Genomic DNA, 20,777 nt, shown 5'->3' on the forward strand with positions numbered 1-20,777 from the left:
TAAGGTTTGTGAAAGCTTTCCTCAATTGCAAGGCAACAGAAACTACAAAATAAACTTGTTTGATCCCAGTATATTTTTAGAACACATTTAGCCTGAGATGATATATTATATGAACACCCGAAGACTTCCCTACAATAAATCAGTTTAACATACAAATTGATCCAGGAGTTTTTGAGTTCACAATGAAAAATTAATGGCTTTCCTATGAAAATTTCAGCTATAATTCATACTAACAAGAATTAGTCAGTGTTAGTGTTACACCAAACCATAAGACTTACTAATCGTTAGGAATTAATTAAAACTGAATGCATTAATATGGCGGTAGTTCAAGATCCTCTTTGGTAAAGTTTTCTGAGAATTATTTTCTTTTGTCCTAGTTAATTCATTGAAGGGAAGGGAGAAGATGTGAACTAGGAAAAGAAATGCATCACAAAGTTTTATTAACTTGCATGGTATAAAGCTAGAGGTTATATTTGCTCATTTTTAGATTTCTTAATGATTATCTAACTTACTATAATTTCTTTAGACTTTTAATACAGGCAGGCTATGATGTTAATATTAAAGATTATGATGGCTGGACACCTCTTCATGCTGCTGCTCACTGGGGTAAAGAAGAAGCATGTCGAATTTTAGTGGACAATCTGTGTGATATGGAGATGGTCAACAAAGTGGTAGGCCTTTTAAGTGTATTTTAAATATTTAAATTTTTAGAAATATCCAATAGCTTTTATAAATAAATGTTTTAAAATCCCCCAAATTTTGGAATATAAATTATATAATTGTATTAAGTTTTATGAATTGTACAACATTTTGTCAACCATTTATGATTTTTATTATTGATTGTTAAAGTGTTTCTCAGCTACTTGTGAGGTAGTTTTGGTCTTGTTCCTCAAAGAAAGAAGCATTACTCTTTGAGTAATCAGATAACCATACATAATGGAGTAGATTTGGGTACTTTGGAATTCATAAATTAAGAAAATTTTGCATTTCTCTGTGAATGTTCTCTCCCATCACTCTGAGTTGAAACACATACAGAAATATATTTCTATTTCTCTTTAGCTGATTATCTTAACAGCTTGCTTATAGTAGCTTTTTAAATGACTTGGATAGTGGGGTCTTACAGTACGTAAGAATAGTAACAACCAGGAAGCTTTATCCCAAATAAAATAATTGAGATCCGACATCTAGTTTTAGTTTTGCAGATGAGAAAACCGTTTATGAGGTAAAAGATTTACTTAGTATCACCCAATTAGGTAGAGAGGAGTGAATATCATTTCAGTGTTTTGTACAAAATCATGAACAGATTCAAGTTACCCGATTTTCTATTAGATCAGATACTTTTTCCTCTGTTCCTTCTAAGCACCATCAGTCAGTTACCAGTGTCATCAATATTCCTATTAGTTCCCTCCTATTCCGTGTTCATGATCCTTACCATCTACCAACAGTTGAAGAACTTAAAAACACATCTCCTCTAGTGGGCTTGATTACCCTTAATTTGCATAGAATATCCCTTATATATTGCATTGTCTAAGATAATGTAGTAGATTACTTAGCAGAAGTTCCTAAGATGATCTCATTTTATTCCATTGGCACCATCTGACTCTGCTGTGTCCATTAATATAAGTGCTAGTACTGATTATGCTCTGATTAACTGCAGTTTCTAACTGGGGATCTACAAAGGGAAGAGAACAAATATGATATACCATATGCCCAAGATTTCCTGTGAGTGTTTGGAGGTTGGGATACTGCACTACAGTGCAGATTTATGTCCTAGTTGCTGACATAAAACAATAAAGAAGCCTCTGAACTCCTTTGTTCTTTCTAGAGCATTTCACGTGTATATTTATAAATATGTTTTAAGTAAGAAATGTGCAGGCAGGTAAAAGTCCTAGAAGTGGTGAAAATCTCAGGAAAATCAAGATAAAAAATGTTTGAAAGATTCAAATGTTTGAGGTTCTAAGTACAGGTTTGCTCTTATACATAAGTATAAAGTCTTCAACCTAATTTTGTAGTCAAAACTTTTGATAATTTGCTCTATTGTTTTTTATTATAACAGTTTTCTGTTTTGTAATCAGCATGAGAAGACAGATGTTGCTACTGTTAAATTTTAGGTAAAAGGCCTGCTAATTTTAGCTTGATATTTCATATTTCCTCTCCTTCGTATAGAAATTCCCCCAGCAGTTGGGATTTTTCTGAAGAAATTAGTAAATACCTTTTATGTTCTAATCTCTGTTCTGCATTCCTGTCTTTTTCCCAAACAGCATCCCCTAAAGGCCATTTGTCTGTTGACATGGATATTACTGATAATTGGTTCATTCATTGGTAGGGGTCTCCAGATAAGGACCAAAAGAGAAGCTTATTAATAGAAATGGTTTTCCAAAAACATTGTATCATTTTCCAGTTTAAACATATTTGGTAGTGATTCATAGGTAATATATAGTATGTATGAAAAAATTATTCTAATATGTTCTATAATTGTCTAATTCCTATGCAGTACAGTTGATTATAATTATGCTCGAGGAGAAAGACTGCATATAAGTCGTTTTGCTTCATCTCCTTTTGTTTCTATCTATTAGTAGCAGTTTCTTGTGCCATCCTACGTTCATACTCCCCTAATCATTCAGTATATCTTTATATGATCTTAAAAGAGTTATGCCCCATAATTCCTTAGAATTTTATACTTTTCAATTTGTTTTCACATATATTATCTAATTCTATCCTTTAACAACCCTGTACAGTTTGAGGACATGATCAGAGAAGTCAAGTGATTTTCCTATAAGTCCCTAATAATTAGTGTAATTAATTGAGAATAATTTATTCTGGGAGTGCCTGGGTGACTCAGTTAAGTGCCTGACTCTCTTGGTACTAGCCTTTAGGTCATGATCTCATTAGATCAGGCCCTGCATTGAACTCTGTGCTTAGCTGGGAATCTGCTTCAGATTCTCTCTCTCTGGCCCTTCCTGGACGTGTGCACGTATGCGTGCTCTCACTCTCTCTCTCTCTTGCTCTCTAAAATAAATAAGTATATCTCTTAAAAAAAAAAAAAAGAATAATTTATTCTGCTAAGTTTCTCTGCAGCTTCTTCTTAGTTTTTTATTTCTCATGTTTTATATCTCCAGATACTAACTCATGAGTTATAAAAATATGTTTTTAAAATTTTTATTAAAATTGGATTTTCTCTTAAAATATCAAATTTTAAAGATATCTTTTAACAGCAAGAAGCTACATAATGTATATAGCATTCTAAAGGCTTTTATGCCATAAGTATTCCAAAATGCAAGCATTTTTGTTGTTATTTGGAGGGAGACTGTATTCTATAGTAATGGAAGATACTTTTACAAGACTTAATTTTTAAAATTTTAATTTTATAATTTTACCTGTGTGAGTTAATCTTTTATCACTGGCTGCATTTTTAAAAATGTCATACTTCATGTTCAATCAAAATTAGTCTTTATTATGTAAGCCTGTTTGGGTAAATTGATCTTGTCATTTGGTACTGTAAGTACTTGTAGATTAAAGATTTTTAGTAAGTTTCTTTTAAAAATGATATCAAAGAAATGTACTTACAAAATTTTCACAGTTTAGATGAATCTTTACTAATAGAAAATACAATTTTGGTAAATGTATACTATAGAAAATGCAACAAATTATAGAAAATCTGAAAGTCTTTCTACATAAAAGTAGGAGAAATGTTCTTAAACAGATTTTTATCTTGTTTCTTTAACTTATTAAAGACATTTGCTGTCATTTTAACTCATTGTTACAAATTATGTGATACAGAGTTTAAACATAAGGATTTTTGTTTCTTTAATTTATTAAAATAATTGTTTTACTAGAATGTACCCAAATATTGTCCCTTTTTAAGTATTAACTAAGATATTTTTCTAATTGGAATTTTCTTTTAATGCATATTACAGTGATTAGTAGACAACTTTTTAGTTTGATAGCTGTTATTACAAAGATTTAAATGAATAACAAAACCACTTCTGCTTAATGAGCATACAGATTTTTTTTCCTGCTTTTATCTGAGCTTATTCTTATTTTCTATAAAGACAGTGAAGCAGTAGAGACCTAGAGTCTATTCCCACTTTGCTTTCATTGCCTGCATGACCTTGAGCAGATGTCATACTGTCAGCCTAAGTTTCCTCATCTAGGCAGTAGGATCTATAATGGTTGTCCTGACTACTTCACTGGTTGCTGTGAAAATGAAGAGAGATCACACCTGCAAAAGCAATTTAGTTAGAATAAATGAGAAAAGAATAAATAGTCTATGAAGTTAGACTTCAACAATAGGTCTGATGTGACTCTGGTAATTTACAGATGTATTGTAAACTAATTTTTAAGCAGTAATTTTTTTAAGATTGTTTTCTTGATTGGTAAGAGTTCTTATTTTCTCATACCTCAGCACTGTGCCCTCCTCTATTGTTTCTTGGTTGCGTTGAGTGATTCTGCTTGTATGCCCTGTGTTAGCATCCCATTAATGAAGCATAGTAGCCTTATAGTAGTTAGGAACCAGGTCATGTTTATGACTTTACAATTGGCTAGCTTCATAACTGTCCTATATATTATTTAATGAGCATGGTTGAGGGCTATGCTTTTCTGAAATTAGAAACTTTTCTCTGTTTATAGCCTGCATTTTACTCTAGTTTTTATTCTCTATCAGCTGCTGTTTGCAAAGTAGACTCATTTATCAAGGGAGAAAGTGAAAAGAAAGGTTAGTAAGGTGATCCAGTTTCTTATAAAGGAAAATTCCTTGGTTACTAAAATAACCCCATTGCATTTAACCACAGCTAAAATTTAATTATAATTCAAAAAAAAATTTTTAAGATGCAGTATTTCATTCATTAGAAGGGTTGATAAATGCTTAAAATAATACTTAAAAAGAAGCCAATGAGTTATTTTCATATAACATGATCTTGAAAACAATGCATAACATAGCATGTGTAACATTATAGAACTAATTATGCAAAGAGACTATGATATAGCAAAATGGATTAACATGTATTTCTAATCTAAAGGGTGCCTTCAAAATTTGAGCCAGTTATTTTGTTTCAGAGCCACTTATTCTTCAGGAATTTAATTCTTAGCATTTAATACTCAAGGTTGTAAAGGGGGGGGGGAAGTTTATTAAAGCTAAAACATTTTCTCCTGGCCTGAGTGGGAAAGGATAGACTACCTCTTAAATCCCTGCTGGGAAGATTTTCTAATGAGAAAAGGCAGATATATAAAGTGTTTTTGAAGCCTGTAAATTTTAAAAACATTCATTCCCCTATCTTGATAAAGTAGCATTTCATGTATTTTTAGAATACATTATATAGGGCGTATTTTTTTATTTTATAAACAGACAATGGAAAAAACAACTCAGATATTAGTAGCTTCTATCTCATTTTATAGTACTGGGAAATGTAACTCCCATTCAAGTAGATGGAAACATCCTAATGTTGGTCTAGAATTGAGAGTTGTAGATTTATTTTTTAATGAAAGAGTTTATGTGATTTTAGAAGTCATTATTTTCTACTCATCTGGCTTTTTTGTAGCTGCAAGATTCCTTTTATCAAAGAAATTTGAATTTTCTTTCAGAATGATATATTTTCTAGTTGAAAAAAATTTTTTTTCTAAGAAAGGATCATATATTGGCCAACATATAAAGTAGAATGTATTATAATACCAAACTTTTTTTGACATTCTGGAAACCTGTACCAGTAGGGTTATTATAAGGACAAATGTAGGCAATGGGAGAAAACCTTACTATGTTTAGTCAACAGCTCTTTGAAATTTTCTTTTCCACAGTGAATAAAAATAGATTGACAGATGTGCATCTGAGCTAATTTTTGAAACGAAGGCATACCTGTGGCTGGCTGAACTTTTAGGCAGTTTAGAAATATATATATATTTTATATATTTTTATTTTGTTATTCTGTTAAGACTTTAATTATTATGGAGGTAACAAAAGAAAAAAGGCCTTAAAAGCTTAAACATATAGTTATCACATGACCCAGTAATTTCACTTAGAGCTATGTCCCCCCAACAATGAAAACAAATGTTCACTCAGAAACTTGTATACAAATGTTCATAGCAGTATTGTTATATATTACCAAAAAGTAGAAAGCAAAAGCAAATATCCACCAACTGATAAATAGATTAACACATGTGGTATGTCGTGCAATTATTCAGCAATAAAAAAAGATTACAGTTAGTATTCTATGTGGCAACATGGATGAAACTTGAAAACATACAAAGTGAAAGAAGCCAGTCACAAAGGACCATGTATTTTTTTTTTTTTTTTTTTTTTTAGGACCATGTATTGTATGACTCCACTTACATGAAATGTTCAGAACAGGCAAATCTATAGTAACAGAACATAGATTAGTGGTTGCCTTGGGCTAGAGGATTGGGAAAGGAGATGAGGTTGGGAGGTCATTTCTTTTTGGGGTGATGAAAATGTCCTATAGTGATTATGGTGAAGGTTGTAATTCTCTGTGAATATACTAAAAACAGTTGAGTTGTACGCTTTAAATGGCTATTTGTATGGTGAGTCTTATGTCAATAAAGCTGTTACCAAAGAGAGTAAGGGGAGATATATCAGCTGCTTCTCTCTCATATGGATTTCTCATACATCTCCTTTAGTCATATACTGTTGTGTTACTACATCCATAACAAACTACATACATAACTGCATACATAACAAAATGTTATCTAACTTCTTTCGATATGATTATAGTTTATTGACTTTTTACCATCACCAACCCCCTTTGTTTCCTACCTAGGGCCAGACAGCGTTTGATGTAGCAGATGAAGATATTTTAGGATATTTAGAAGAATTGCAAAAGAAACAAAATCTGGTATGTGTGATGACTGTCTAAAAATTGTAGTAGTGAATTTTCCTAATAGCATTAACTTTCAGACAGTTGAGAAAGTATTTTTGTGATGTTTTATACTTTTTGATTTTAAGTTCTTCCTGACAGTCAAAACCATATGACAGTAAAAGAGAATAAAGGAATAGTAGTAGTGTTCAACCTTTTGTATTGCTTATGCCCGTTTCTCTTACCTCCCCTTCACAAAATGAGTATTTCTATAATGTATAATGTACCCAAGAATAACATGGTTTTTGTAATTTCATGATAAAGTTTGCTTAGAAGATGGAGACTAAAAAAATCTCAGATTTCTAAAATAGCGGGCCCTAGAAAAGGAAGAAATTTTCTAAGTAGGAAACATTTTTAAGTATAGAGTACCATTAAACATCCTAAGTGGCTCATTGGTCCTGACTTTTTCAGTGATCTAAAGTTGGAGGGAGCAAAAACTTCAACTTTGTCCTTCATTTAGCTTTTTAACTATTTAGTTCTGTTTATTCTTTATTCAAGCCTCCACCCCCTTTTTTTTCCAGGTAAAACTTAAATCTTTTATTTGTTTTGTTTTGGTTTTGTTTCATGTTTGGAAAACTACTTTGTTGTTATCTCAAATACTGTGTTTTACTCATGAATACTATTTTAATAGTATTCTTATTTTTATTTGCATAACTTTTATAAAGCTGCATAGTGAAAAACGGGAAAAGAAATCTCCGCTAATTGAATCAACAGCCAATATGGACAATAACCAGTCACAGAAGACCTTTAAAAAGTAAGTAAAGTATTCTATGTGGCAACATGGGTGGCTCAGTCAGGGTGACAAATAACTATGTCAACTCAGGTCATGATCCTAGGGTCCTGAGATCAAGCCCCATGTCGAGGTCCCTACTCAGCGGGGAGTATGCTTCTCCCTCTGCCTCTGCCCTTCCCCCTGCTTGTGCTCTCTCTCTCTCTGTCAAATAAATAAATAAAAATTAAAAGTAAGTAAAATATTAAAGTAGATTTTGTTATTGTTATGAATGAATTGGCATGAAGACCATAGACATGATTATTAGATTTTTGTGCATCTGAGAAAAATTAATGATTAATGATTTTTGGTCTTTCGTGTTTTTAATCATTTGAAAACTGTTTTCCTTTCACAGCAAAGAGACACTGATTATTGAGCCAGAGAAAAATGCATCCCGTATTGAATCTCTAGAACAAGAAAAAGTTGATGATGAAGAAGAAGGAAAGAAAGATGAATCTAGCTGCTCGAGTGAAGAAGATGAAGAAGATGACTCAGAATCAGAAGCTGAAACAGGTAAAATTTGAAGCATAACGGGATTTTCACTGCATTTTGATGGAATGTAAAGTAGGATAAACTTAGGCTTTAATTTTGAAACTTTTTGGCTGATTTGCTACTTGTTCAGATGTTGACAAGCCAGTAAATTATCTTTCAGGGAGTATTAGAAACTTGAATATAGTTGTGGATTATTGTTCTCTAATGACCTGGAGGTTCTTACTCATCTCTGCGTTTTGCTGAACTGTATTTTTAGGTTTGAAGAAGGTGAAGGTTCTCTTAGGATGGTACAGATAGGGTATAAATGGGTTCCCAGCAATTCAAGAATGCTCCTGATACTTCCTGAAGCCCAGAAACCCAGGAAGCTGATCCCAGTATCATCCCAAATATTTGCTAAATTATAGTAAAATTTTAGAAATTTGAGGCTGAGTCAAGATACTTTCCTGTGGGGTGTGGCGAAATTTGCTTTGTTTCGAGAAATGTTGAAGATACAGGAAAGTATAATACATCTTCATATTCCAGCTACCAAGAATGAACAGTTGTTGACATTTAGTTATATTTGCTTCAAATTTTTGTTCTAATAAAATTTTAAAATTACAGTTGTCTTCTTTAACCATGAGCCCTAGTCTGTTTCCCTTTCCTTTCTTGCCAAAGTCAGTAACTACCTTGAGTTTTCTCTTTGATCTTCCATTCTATTTTTACATTCTCATCTCATACATTCAGAAGTAAAATACAGTAATTATAGAACAATTTTGTGTTTTTATTTTTATACCTAGGAGTTGTTATGCAACTTGCTTTTTGTTTTCACTCAGAAGTTATATTTTTTAGATTTATTTACATCTGTCTGTATCTTTACCTGCATAACTTACCTCTGGTTGTTGTATAGTATTCACTAAATACATTGGTCTCCCTTCTGATAAAAATTTATCTTACTCTCATTTTTCCATTGTTGACAGTGACGTAGTGATCATTTGTACAATTGCCTCTTTATATAGGTAAGAGATTCTCTACTAGGTATACTTAAATATTGAATTATTTAGTCACATTTTCAGTTTTCATGGATGTTGCCAGATTTCTTTACAAAGTCTTTATCACAATTTACATTCTTTTCCTTTTTATTTTCAAGGGTATGGTTTCTGCATTGCTTCATCTGACCCACATGTTTTTACACATTTTATTTATCAGAGTGCTTTTTATTTTTTTTATTTTTTTTCATTTGTTTTTATCGAAGTTCAATTTACCAACTCAGAGTGCTTTTTATTAAATAACATTTTTTTCTTATTGTGCATCAGTTAATCATTCATATCTTCTGACCAATGTGAAATTCCCTTATTGCCATTTTTTGAGTTGTATAGCCTGATGTTTTAACATGTAAATTTATCAGAAAAAATAGTCCATTTCCATTAAGATTTTTTTTTTTTTGTTTTTTAAGATTTTTGATTAAAAAAAAATGTATCCTTATCAGGATCGGTATGGTGGTCATCAGTAAATATGAAACTCTAGAATTTCTTGGGCTTCCTTATTTCCTCTAGACACAGCAATAACAGTTTTAGATCATTTTATTTTTGCTCAGCAAAATATTTCCTGTAAGAAAATGCAGAAGCTAAAATTTACCAAATGAACCTATCAGAAAAGTTACTCATTATCTGTTTCCCATTAAAAACAAAATGTTAAACAGATAAAGGCTAGCTTTGTTGCCAGGTAGTGTGTTTTAAATTCCTTTATTTTTTTGAAGCTTACTAACCCTACAAGTATATTATTTTTTGGTAAAACCACAAAGAGTTTTTGAGATCTGTAAATGGCTAGATTTTAGTCACCAGGAATATAATTTTTAATTTATTGCTGTCATATTGCTGGAAGATAAATCAGCTTATCTTTTGTTTTGGTGACAGTATGGGTAAAATTGGAAAATAAAGCAACTGAGTAGTCATTGAATATTATAATTTGATTTTATGACATGCTAATTAAAATATTTCTAATTATAAAAGTAAATTATATGAGAATGGGCATGCACAGTTTTTAAAAACATGGACTGGTTTATGAGTAATTGTATCTGTGGTTAATTTATTTAATCTCAGATATCTCTGTAATCTCAGATTTCCTAGATTTTTCCTGCTTTATATGGGTACTGTAAAACAATGCTTTGTAGTAAAGTGCTAACTTTGCATAATAATTTTATAAAATTCAACTCTGCTAATTTAAATAAGATTAATACACATGCTATTAGTGTAATATCACATGATATTAGGTAGATATCATTTCAGTTAAATTTGTGCTGTTTCCTTTGTTCATTTTATGAAAACTAGAAGCTGAAATGATATTATTGAAATTTAAATTTAGATTTAGATATCCACAAGTTTTAAAGTTATTTTTTATGTAGTTACTCTCCTCCCTTTGAGACATGCTTTGGCCCCCAATCTGCGGTAGAATGTATCACTACTAATCAGATCACAGTATGTGTGCACAAGAAAGCCAGAACTAGTACCTGGATCTTTTAACTAATATGTCAGTTTTTATACTACTTATGTAGTAGAATTCAAGAATCCAAGCATCTCACAGAAATTTTTGAGATTTTGTTATTAATGTTTTCTTAATTGGCCCCTTATATATAATTAATTCACTGTTCCATGTTGGGCTTTAGGGAACTATTTAAAACAAACAAGACAAAAAAATAAATAAATAAGACTTCAGATGAGGCCAGTCTTGCCATTAACAAGCAAGTCTCCTGACCTCTTTGGTTGAAATTTCCTTGCTTATTAAATAAGAATTGGACTAAATGATCTGGATAGTTCTTTGTAAACGGTTAGTTTGTTCTTTCTCCTTTTCTTTTTTTTTATGATAAACTATACTGTTCTGTAACTACAAATAGAACTAATTGCCATCAAGTTGCATTGTATTCCTCCTTTGGAGTTTAAGCATACCAATCACTCTCTGCTCAGTTTCTCACTGAGCTAACTTTAAATGTTCCTCTGAAACATTGTACTATGATAATTTTGTTCTTCCTGTTGCTAGTGGTTGGTTTTGCCAGGAAAATTTGACTCTATCTCAAGAATTAATCCATGTAAATGCTGTATAGTTCCCTCTGTCTCATTCTTTTAATATCATCAAGGTTTTATCATACTTTATTTGGCAAGCTTGAGAAAACAGTCATTTCCCTGTAGAGCTACAGCTTGATTTGACAACTTGTAAGTTATTTCTTTTACTACTTTTTTGTAAGGTTATTTCCTTGGGAAACTATTTGATGTAAAATAATGATTTTGCTGAATTTTCTTTCATAAAGTATTTACCAAACTGGTTTTTTATAAGTGTTTTTTTTTCCCCTCATAAATGAGCTGGAAATAGGAACTCAACCAAAAGTTTAATTTCCTTCCAAATGATTTACAAATTTGAGAGGTAGTTGAAGAAATAACAAGGGAAGCATATTTTGCTTTTGGGCTTTTTTTTCCTCTAGGACTTGAAATTTTTATTCTTCATTGAAATCAAATTAATAGAAGGGCTTTAACAATATTAATAATGATAAATTGGATGGTGGACACTTGAGGTTTGTTCTCGTAACCTTTTAAGTAATGCTGTATTCATCCGCCTAGCTTTTAAGTATCATTTTTTTTTATATTTCTGTAATGTTAAATATATTAGTCAGATTCTGTTTTTACTTTTTATTCTTAGAAGCTTTGTTGTATGTCATCATGTTCTATTATTTATTTCAGCATACATATTGAGACATTTCTAGAAACTCCTTGAAAAAAAATCACTTGTTATAAGGGAGAAAACTAGAAAAGACTTGAATTAACAAAACCTTAAACAAAAATAAATATAAAATACTATTTTTCTAGCATTGAAACAATCCATACTGAATCCTACTCAATATTTTTTGTGTTTTTGTAATAGATAAGACAAAGCCCATGGCTTCTGTAACTAATGCCAATACTTCTAGTACACCAGCGGCTCCTGTGGCTGTCACAACACCTGTGTCATCTGGTCAGGCAACCCCTACATCACCTATGAAAAAGGTAAGCTAAAATTGTGTTTGTTAAAAATACATAAACTCTATTTAAGTACTAAAGCATTAAGACAGTTCTTAAATTTTTATGGTTTATTCCAAAAATATTTAAGGGTTAGAATAAGAATATATTTTTATTTTTAATTTGACTGAGAAAGTATTAGTTTGCACATAAAAACTTATAGTCGTGGTAGTTTTTATTTCTGTTGAACTTCTGAGAAACATGGGTTTTATATTCTTTATCCCTGTTCAGTAAAGGTGCATTTTGATAATTTGACATATGTGTGAATTAAGCACAGAAAATACTACCAAAAATCAAGGAGACAGCTAGAATCTAGATTTTCTAACTCTATATAAAGCACCAGGCATGCAGGTATGTTATGCCAGTAAGAGTATGATATCTGATGTCGAATAAACCAGAGATCCACTCCTGACCCCACTGCTTATTAATTGTAAGGACCTTGAGCAAGTTACTGTCTTCCTTATCTATCAGGAGAAAGCCAAACAAAAATAATAAACAAAGAGAAAATAAATTAGTATTATGACTTTGGTTGAGAGAGAGAGCCTGGCTAATTGACTAAGCGCTCTCAAATTGTTAGTTTCATTTCTTCCTCTTCTCCCTTGTTCTGTTTCCAATTTGTTCTCCTTCTTTTTGCTCCTTTTCTCCACCAAACAGTGCTTTCCAATTAGTGTGTTCATCTTTTTAAAGATTTTTCTTTTCCTGCTACTCTGAAACCTGTAGTTATTTTAACCCAAATTAAAGATTATGGGCGTTGTTCTATTTTATCTTTTTTTTTTTTTACCACTGGTCTCTTTTTAAAGCCCTCTTTCCACCAACCCATACTTATCTTTAATGAGCATACTCATTTCCCTGTCTGTGTATACACACACACACACACACACACACACACACACACACACTTTTTTGTGGAAACATTTAAGAATTGAGTGCAATCAATATAACTCTTTACCCACAAATTCTTGAGTATGAATGTCCTAAATACAAAAGCATTTTCCTTCATTCTCATACTAAAATGATCCTATTTAGAATATTTAACTATGATATAATACTATTATCTATGTTTATTATATACAAATCTTAGTCAAAATTTTTTCAATTGTCCTCCTACTAATGTTTTTCTGTTTGTTTTTTTAAGTCAAGGGTCCACTGAGGGATTGCACATTATGTTTAACTGTCATGTCTCTGCCTTTGGACTTCTTATTTTGTTGCTTATCTGACATTATTTGGTTGGCATGGGTTTGAGGACTGATTTTAAATCCCTATAGTGTTTCTATTATATTTTCGACATTCTTGATCTTTGGATTTGGCTCCAAGTGGTCAAAATATGAATCTTTTAGAATAATAAACTAGAGAATTTTTTGAAAATCCATACTGCTGGTAATAATCTTTTTCTAAAACTCTTACTGAGGAAAGAGATAATGTTGATTCTTAGTGGTAGAAATGTATAGATTTCACTGGTACAGTTTGAATATCAGGAAATGATGCGAATGATTTATCTTACCTTCTGTATGCCAGAACTGAGTGCTTCCTGAATTCACTGAATTCAGCTAGAACCTATGTTCACATGATAATAATCGTATATTCTTAAAAATGAAATCCTCCAGGGGTAATTGCAGAATTTTAAAGATAATTATCATGCTATAACAGGAGTCATCATAGGCTGCTTTAAACTTTATTTAATTCTAGAACCCTTGTATACTTCTTCAATAAGTACCAGACTTTAGCTCTTTTAATTTAATATATGTTGAAATTGTAGGATTATCAGAAGTTCCCAAAAGCTCATCCCCTTGAAATATCTGGCCACAAATAACTAACTGGCTCTCATTCTTTTGAGTATTTAACTAAGCAGTCTCCTACTATAGTCCAGTAATTGCACTAGACTTCTTTTGATCAATTATATTTTTCTCAAGCATAGCCCCAAATTTAATAACTTAATTGCTCGTAATAACTTTTAATAATTGTTAAAGTTATAACTTACTGTAGGAGTAATAATAACTGTTAAGAGTTACGCCAGTAACCTCTTTCCTATAAAAAAATCCTTATTCAGAACTACTTCTGATTCTGTAATTAAATTGATCTAATAACCATCTGCTTCTATGATTTGCATACTGAGAAACTCCATTTTGTTTTCAATTTCAGATATCATAGCTTACTTTGAAGATTATGTTTTTTTAGTCTTTATTCTTAAGGTTTTGTAGCCAAATTTTATTTTAATCAATAAAGTCATGGTATACAAATAATTTGAAGTATTATTTTAATGGATAGAACAATCTTATTTTATATGACTTTTATTTATTATTTATTTATTTATTTATTTATTTATTTATTTATTTATTTTAAAGATTTTATTTATTCATGAGAGAGAGAGAGACACAGGCAGAGGGAGAAGCAGGCTCCATGCAGGGAGCCTGACGTGGGACTCGATCCCAGGTCTCCGGGATCACACCCTGGGCTGAAGGCGGCACTAAACCGCTGGGCCCCCCGGGCTGCCCTTTGTAAGACTTTTAAACCTTGTTATGTTCAGTGATACTTTCTATGTTAATTTAGCATTTTAATGTTTTGTTAAGTTTCAAGAATTTTCCTTTACTTAGACCTAACAGATGAATTTCTTTAGATGAATTGTTAATCTGTAAATGCATCTTAAAAGATTTTGTGGTTAAGAGCTCTATTTTTAGATTCCTACTCACTACTCTGGTTTTGATATTTAGACAAAGGTATCTTCAGTTTTATTGCTTTCTCCACCAGTGCTAAAACATGCACATACTCATGGCAAGGGATAGATCACAAAACAGGAAGCTCTATAACAGCATTAAATATCACTTATATTCTCTAATAACTCAGGATAGCTACAGAGAAATGTAGATACATTCTTTTTAAATGATCTTCCTTTAAGTTCTTAACTCTTCAGCTAATATTAAAGAACTATTTATGTAGCTGTGACACCAGTGATTTGTAGAGATGTTTCCTATAAAATTACCAGTTTGGTATATGATTTAAAATTTTAACCATAGGGGCACCTGGCTGACTCAGTCAGGAGACCACGTGACTCTTGATCTCGGGGTCATGAGTTTAAAACTGCAATGGGTGTAGAGATTATTAAAAACTGAATAATAAGTAAACTGAGGACAGCCCCAGTGGCGCAGCGGTTTGGCGCCGCCTGCGGCCCTGGGCGTGGTCCTGGAGACCCGGGATCGAGTTCCGCGTCGGGCTCCCTGCGTGGAGCCTGCTTCTCCCTCTGCCTGTGTCTCTGCCTCTCTCTCTCTCTCTCTCTCTCTCTGTGTTGCTCATGAATAAATAAATAAATAAAATCTAAAAAAAAATAATAAGTAAACTGAAATTTTAACAGTAAGTTTATATACTCTCTTTAATCAAAATAAATACTGTTGGGATCTCTGAAAAATATTACCTATTTTGCTGTAGACACATAAATTCTGATAAATGTGAACTGTATTTACTAGATGGTAAAAATTCAAAATTTTCTTGGAATTACATATTTTGATTGGGTCCAATTAAGTATAATAAGAATTTAATAAAAAAAAAAAAAAAACTCTGTATTGGGATGCCTGAGTGACTCAGCGGTTAAGCATCTGCCTTTGGCTCAGGGCGTGATCCTGGAATCCTGGGATCGAGTCTCGCATTGGGCTCCCTGCATGGAGCCTGCTTCTCCCTCTGCCTGTGTCTCTCCCTCTCCCTCTCTGTGTCTCTCATAGATTCAAAAGAAAAAAAGGAAAACACACACACACAAAAAAAAACTATGTACTGTGGGCATATGATATATGCCAGTAAAAGTGTACAAATGTAGAATAATGGCTTAAAAACGGAAGAGAGAGTTGCCTGGGTGGCATAATAAGTTGAGCAGAGCCTGTTTGGGACTCTCTCCCTTTCCCTCTGTCCCTCCCAACCCGTAACATGTGCTTGCTCCCAAGTGCGTGCGCAAACACACACATGCTCTCTCGCTCTCTCAGTTAAATAAATATTGAAAAAGTAAAAATGGAAGAGATCATATTTGATTTGAGGTAATAAAATTACAACATTTGAGATCTTGAATGAGTAGATAGTTCTTCAGCTGACAGAGAGAAGGAGAGTTTGTAAGTTTACTGAAAGGAAGAGAAGATAAACAATGTGAGCAAAGTTGGGATAATGTGGAATAATTTGTAGGAAAAAATAAGTTTTGAAATTTGGTTGATTTTAGGGTACATATACAAAGTAAAACAGGAAAATAAAGCCAGATTATGGAATGTCTTCATTTCTTTGGTAACATTTTTATAGTTTGATAGATAGTAGAGAACCATAGAAAATGTTTGTGCAAGGCCATGAGAGAATTATTCTTTATAGGATATATTTTGGCAGCAACACACAGGTATATTTGAGGAGAGGCTAATTCAGAGAAGATTGATTAGAAAGTCATTGAAGTTGCGCAAGATGATAAACAACAGAAGTGGCAGTGGTCTTATAAAGGAGAGGAGATTCAGAGACATGGGGGAAAATGACTAAGAAGTCTAACATGACTATGAAGTTTCAAATATAGGGAATTGAAGAAATTTATCATTGCTAACAGAAATAGGGAACTGAGGGAGAGCCAGTTTGGAAATAAAGGTGTTTGATTTTAAATATGTCGAGTTTCAGGTTCTAATGGTAGTTCTATATGGTTCATTCTCTAGGTAAATAGAAATTCAGGGCTGGGAATTTAGGAGTCAGACTGAACTAGAGATAAATTTTAGAATAAGCTGAGTACAGTTAATATTTAGCTTGAGGAAGGATAGAATACCCTATTCCTAACCCTCAGGAGAAGGAAGTAGAAAAGGAAGCTGGGATATCTGAGAACAGACTCCTGAGATGCTTATGTTGCAGGACTATGCTAACAACAACACGAAGACCAAGAAGGAGGGTGGTCAGAAGAGTAAGAAAGTCAAAACAGTGCCCTGTTACAAAAACCAAAAGAAGAGTGTCAGGGAGCAGGTGTAGTTGAGTATTTCAGAGATGTTTATATACAGACCAAATAAAATTGAAAGGAGCTCTGAAACACATAAACCCTTAAACACAAATTTGCATTAGGCAGAATGAAGGTATATCAATCATTGCAGTGCAAACAAATGTCCATTTCAAAATGAATAATACTGCCTCATCTTTCTCAACTCTAAAACAGCAGTAATAATAGCATTTCATTGGGTGGTTGCAAAGACTAAATGAGATAACCCATCAAAAGCACTTTTAAGCTTAGAACCTGACAGGAGTAAACATCTATTAAATGTTAGCTTCTGTTGTAACATTCAGTAAATGTTAGGTTACCTATTTTATCATGGAGGGGGTACCTTTATTTCCATTTGGGGTTTTAATATTTTTATTGATTTATTTTTAAAGATTTTATTTATTTGTTCATGAGAAACAGAGAGAGAGAGGCAGGCAGATACAGGCAGAGGGACAAGCAGGCTCCATGCAGGGAGCCCGATGTGGGACTCGATCCTGGGTCTCCAGGATCACACCCTGGGCTGAAGTGGTGCTAAACCGCTGAGCCACCCGGGCTGCCCAGGGTTTTAATATTTTTAAATGGTTGAGAAAATCAAAAGAATACTTTGTGACACAAATTGAAATTCCAATGTGCCTAAATAAAGTTTTATTAGATCAACAGCTACGTTCATTCACTTATGTATTACCTGTGGCTGCTTTTGTGCAACAGTGTAAATGAATAGTTATAACAGAGACTCTATGGTCTGCAAAACCTAAAATTCATAAATGGTCCTTTATAGAAAAGTTTACCAACCCCTGTTCCTGAATGCTATGACTTCAGGCTCAGAAATCAATAACCAATCATCTCAGTGCCTGTATTATTGTATAAATGTTACTGAAGTCCCTGGACTTTCTCGGTCATTGGAACCCTTAATGTTTTATTAATTTTTTTCACAGTGCCTTTGGCCAAAACAAGTACCTCTGTTCCGTTTATTAAGTAGTTAAGTGCAAGTAAGTTAACAATGGCAGTTTGTGCAACATCCAACAGATGTCACTGTGCTTTTTCTCAAAACTTTAAAATATCTTACAGTGCCTTTGTGATTTTACTCTGGCACCCTAGAATACCTCAATGCACATTTTGGGAACTGAGGAATGCGGTATATCATGAGTCTATTTTTTTTACCCTATTGATAGGAATTAATTACAGGAAATATATTACACAATAGTTTTGTCTATGAAATAGCCCTCTGACATCCTAGGTGCTTTAACAAGCTCTCTTAAACTGCTTAATTATAGACAACTATGGTAATAACTATGGAAAAAAGTGGGTTTTTTAAATTACCCATATCCTATGCTTATAGGAACTAGTTAATTACTGTATTTAACCATCTATTCTTAATTGCAGTTAAATATTTAAACTTTGTGAGTTAATGAAATGAACTAGTTAAAGGTACCACATGTTTCATTTTTAGGGCTTTTGGAAAGTATTTGTACAAAAAATTAGTTTTTAGTTAGAATGTTTAAATTAGCATTTGGTGGTAAAATCAAATAACAAGTTTAAGGCTATGGTATTAAAAATACTGAATTAAGTATTATAAGTGGAAGATCTACCAGTTATTACTTTTTGTTGATTATGCTGAATTAAAAATGTTTTAACTCAAGTATATAAATGAATAAAATCAAAATTGAAGCGCAATAGTTTGTTCATTCATATACTGCAACATTATCTGCTCTGTGTGCCTTTAACTGCTTTAGAAATTTCTTTATTAGATTCTTTCAGAATCTCTCTCATGCTAAAACTAGAACTTGTTCCCAGTGACTTTTAAGATTGAATCATTACCCAGTTATTGGGTTTTAATTTGTTATAAAATTCTTTTTTAAAAAGTGTCTTTTGATCATAATTTCCTTTTCTGTTTTTATGCTTTCAATCTTTATCTCTTTACCTGTCTTATTTTAATTGGCTTTAGTATGATTTCATTGCTCCCATCATGCCTGTGGTGGAATCAGTAGATCCTGCATCATGGAGGCAGGGCTTGCGCAAAACTGGCATTGTTCTTGTGCCCAATAAGGGTGAAAAATCTATGGTGAGGCATTTCTATGTGCAAGGATTTATATTAGGTTACAGCATAACAAGTTTAATATGAATATTGGTTCCAAAGATGCATGGTTTTATAGTCCTTATGGTGTGCTCATTTCTGTTCTCTGTATTTGCATCATAATTTTTCTGTGTGATATAAAGTGTGGAGTGTGTTATTAAATCTAACTTTTGGAAAGGTAGTTCTTTTTTTTTTTTTCAGTTTTAGATCTTTACATTTTTTTACTAAGACATTAACCTACTTAGTAAAAGTGTTTCTCCTGAAACTATTAACTATAATATGAAACATATTATCTGTAAACTTGTCATTTCCAGCTTAGGATTGATTAGTCTTGATAATTTTTTTTCTTTTCCTTAAAAATAAAATAAAAACAGTTTCCAACCTCAGCTACAAAAGTTTCTCCCAAAGAAGAAGAGAGAAAGGATGAGTCTCCTGCATCTTGGAGATTAGGACTTAGAAAGACTGGCAGTTATGGTGCACTTGCAGAAATCACAGCATCTAAAGAAGCTCAGAAAGACAAAGACACTGCAGGTGTTATGCGTTCAGCTTCAAGTCCCAGGCTTTCCTCCTCTTTGGATAATAAAGAAAAGGTAATCTATTTCACAATCTGATTTCTATCAAAATTCTAATAATTTGTTTTTTAGGAACATCAAATATGAATTTTCTACTGTATATCATTATTAGATCTGTGTATGAACTTAATTCACCTGACTTAAGGAATCACATGATAATACAAATATACCCACCTTAAAGAAATGTCCATATGGAATTACAGACATATATCAGGGATACTGTGGGTTTGACTCCAGACCACTACAATAGGGCAAGTCAGATGAATGTTTTTCTTTCCCATTGTATTTAAAAAATATATTTATACTATAGTCACTTAGTGTGCAGTTACATTATGTCTAAAGAAAATATACATGCCTTAATTAAAAAATACTTTATTAAAGCTAAAAAGCACTAATCATAATCTGAGCTCTCAGCAGTTTGTAATCACTGATCAGAGATCGCCACAGCAAATATAATAATAATGAAAACACTTGGAGGTACCTGGGCAGCTCAGTTGGCTAAGTGTTTGGCTCTTGGTTTGGGCTCAGCTTATGATGAGGGCTCTACCCTCAGTGCAGAGTCTGCTTAAGATTCTTTCTCCTTCTCTCTCTCTCTCTGCCCTTCCCCTGCTCATAAGTCTTTAAAAAAATATATTAAAATATTGTGGGAATCACCAATATTATGACAATTTGTGACGTAGACACAAAGTGAGCAAAAGCTGTTGGATATGCTGGAATGTACTTGCTTGATGGAGGGTTGTAACAAATTTCAATTTGTAAAAACAATTTCTGTTAAGTGCAATAAAATGAAGTTCACCTCTAAAAGTATTAGGAAGATCAGATGTATTCACCCAAAAATTAGATTATGAGACTATACTCAAAAAAAAACTTCACCCTACTTAAGAGCCTGCAATAAAACGTATTAAGGGGCATTTATTCTAAAATTTATTTATTTGTTCCAGAATGTAATTATACTCATAGGGTCCATTCATCCAATACCTGTAATTTTTTATCTGCTATTTCATCTGATACATCAA

At 32.4% G+C, this 20,777-nt stretch overlaps 1 protein-coding gene across 8 annotated transcripts in view; it reads left to right on the forward strand.

Moving 5' to 3' along the window:
• Nucleotides 1–20,777, forward strand: part of PPP1R12A (protein phosphatase 1 regulatory subunit 12A) — a 138,185-nt gene that overhangs the window by 77,532 nt on the left and 39,876 nt on the right. For 6 of the 8 annotated variants that reach the window (XM_041737878.1, XM_041737875.1, XM_041737870.1 and 3 more), the window contains exons 5-11: nucleotides 527–671; nucleotides 6,768–6,842; nucleotides 7,529–7,617; nucleotides 7,988–8,145; nucleotides 12,013–12,134; nucleotides 19,061–19,177; nucleotides 19,564–19,779. In XM_041737878.1, the coding sequence (XP_041593812.1) occupies nucleotides 527–671; nucleotides 6,768–6,842; nucleotides 7,529–7,617; nucleotides 7,988–8,145; nucleotides 12,013–12,134; nucleotides 19,061–19,177; nucleotides 19,564–19,779 (922 nt within the window). The remainder of the gene's footprint in view (nucleotides 1–526; nucleotides 672–6,767; nucleotides 6,843–7,528; nucleotides 7,618–7,987; nucleotides 8,146–12,012; nucleotides 12,135–19,060; nucleotides 19,178–19,563; nucleotides 19,780–20,777) is intronic. The other 2 variants (XM_041737872.1, XM_041737877.1) reach the window with 1 other exon arrangement.

Source organism: Vulpes lagopus, chromosome 23 (genome assembly GCF_018345385.1).
Source record: "Vulpes lagopus strain Blue_001 chromosome 23, ASM1834538v1, whole genome shotgun sequence".
In the NCBI taxonomy this organism is placed as follows: Eukaryota; Metazoa; Chordata; class Mammalia; order Carnivora; family Canidae; genus Vulpes; species Vulpes lagopus.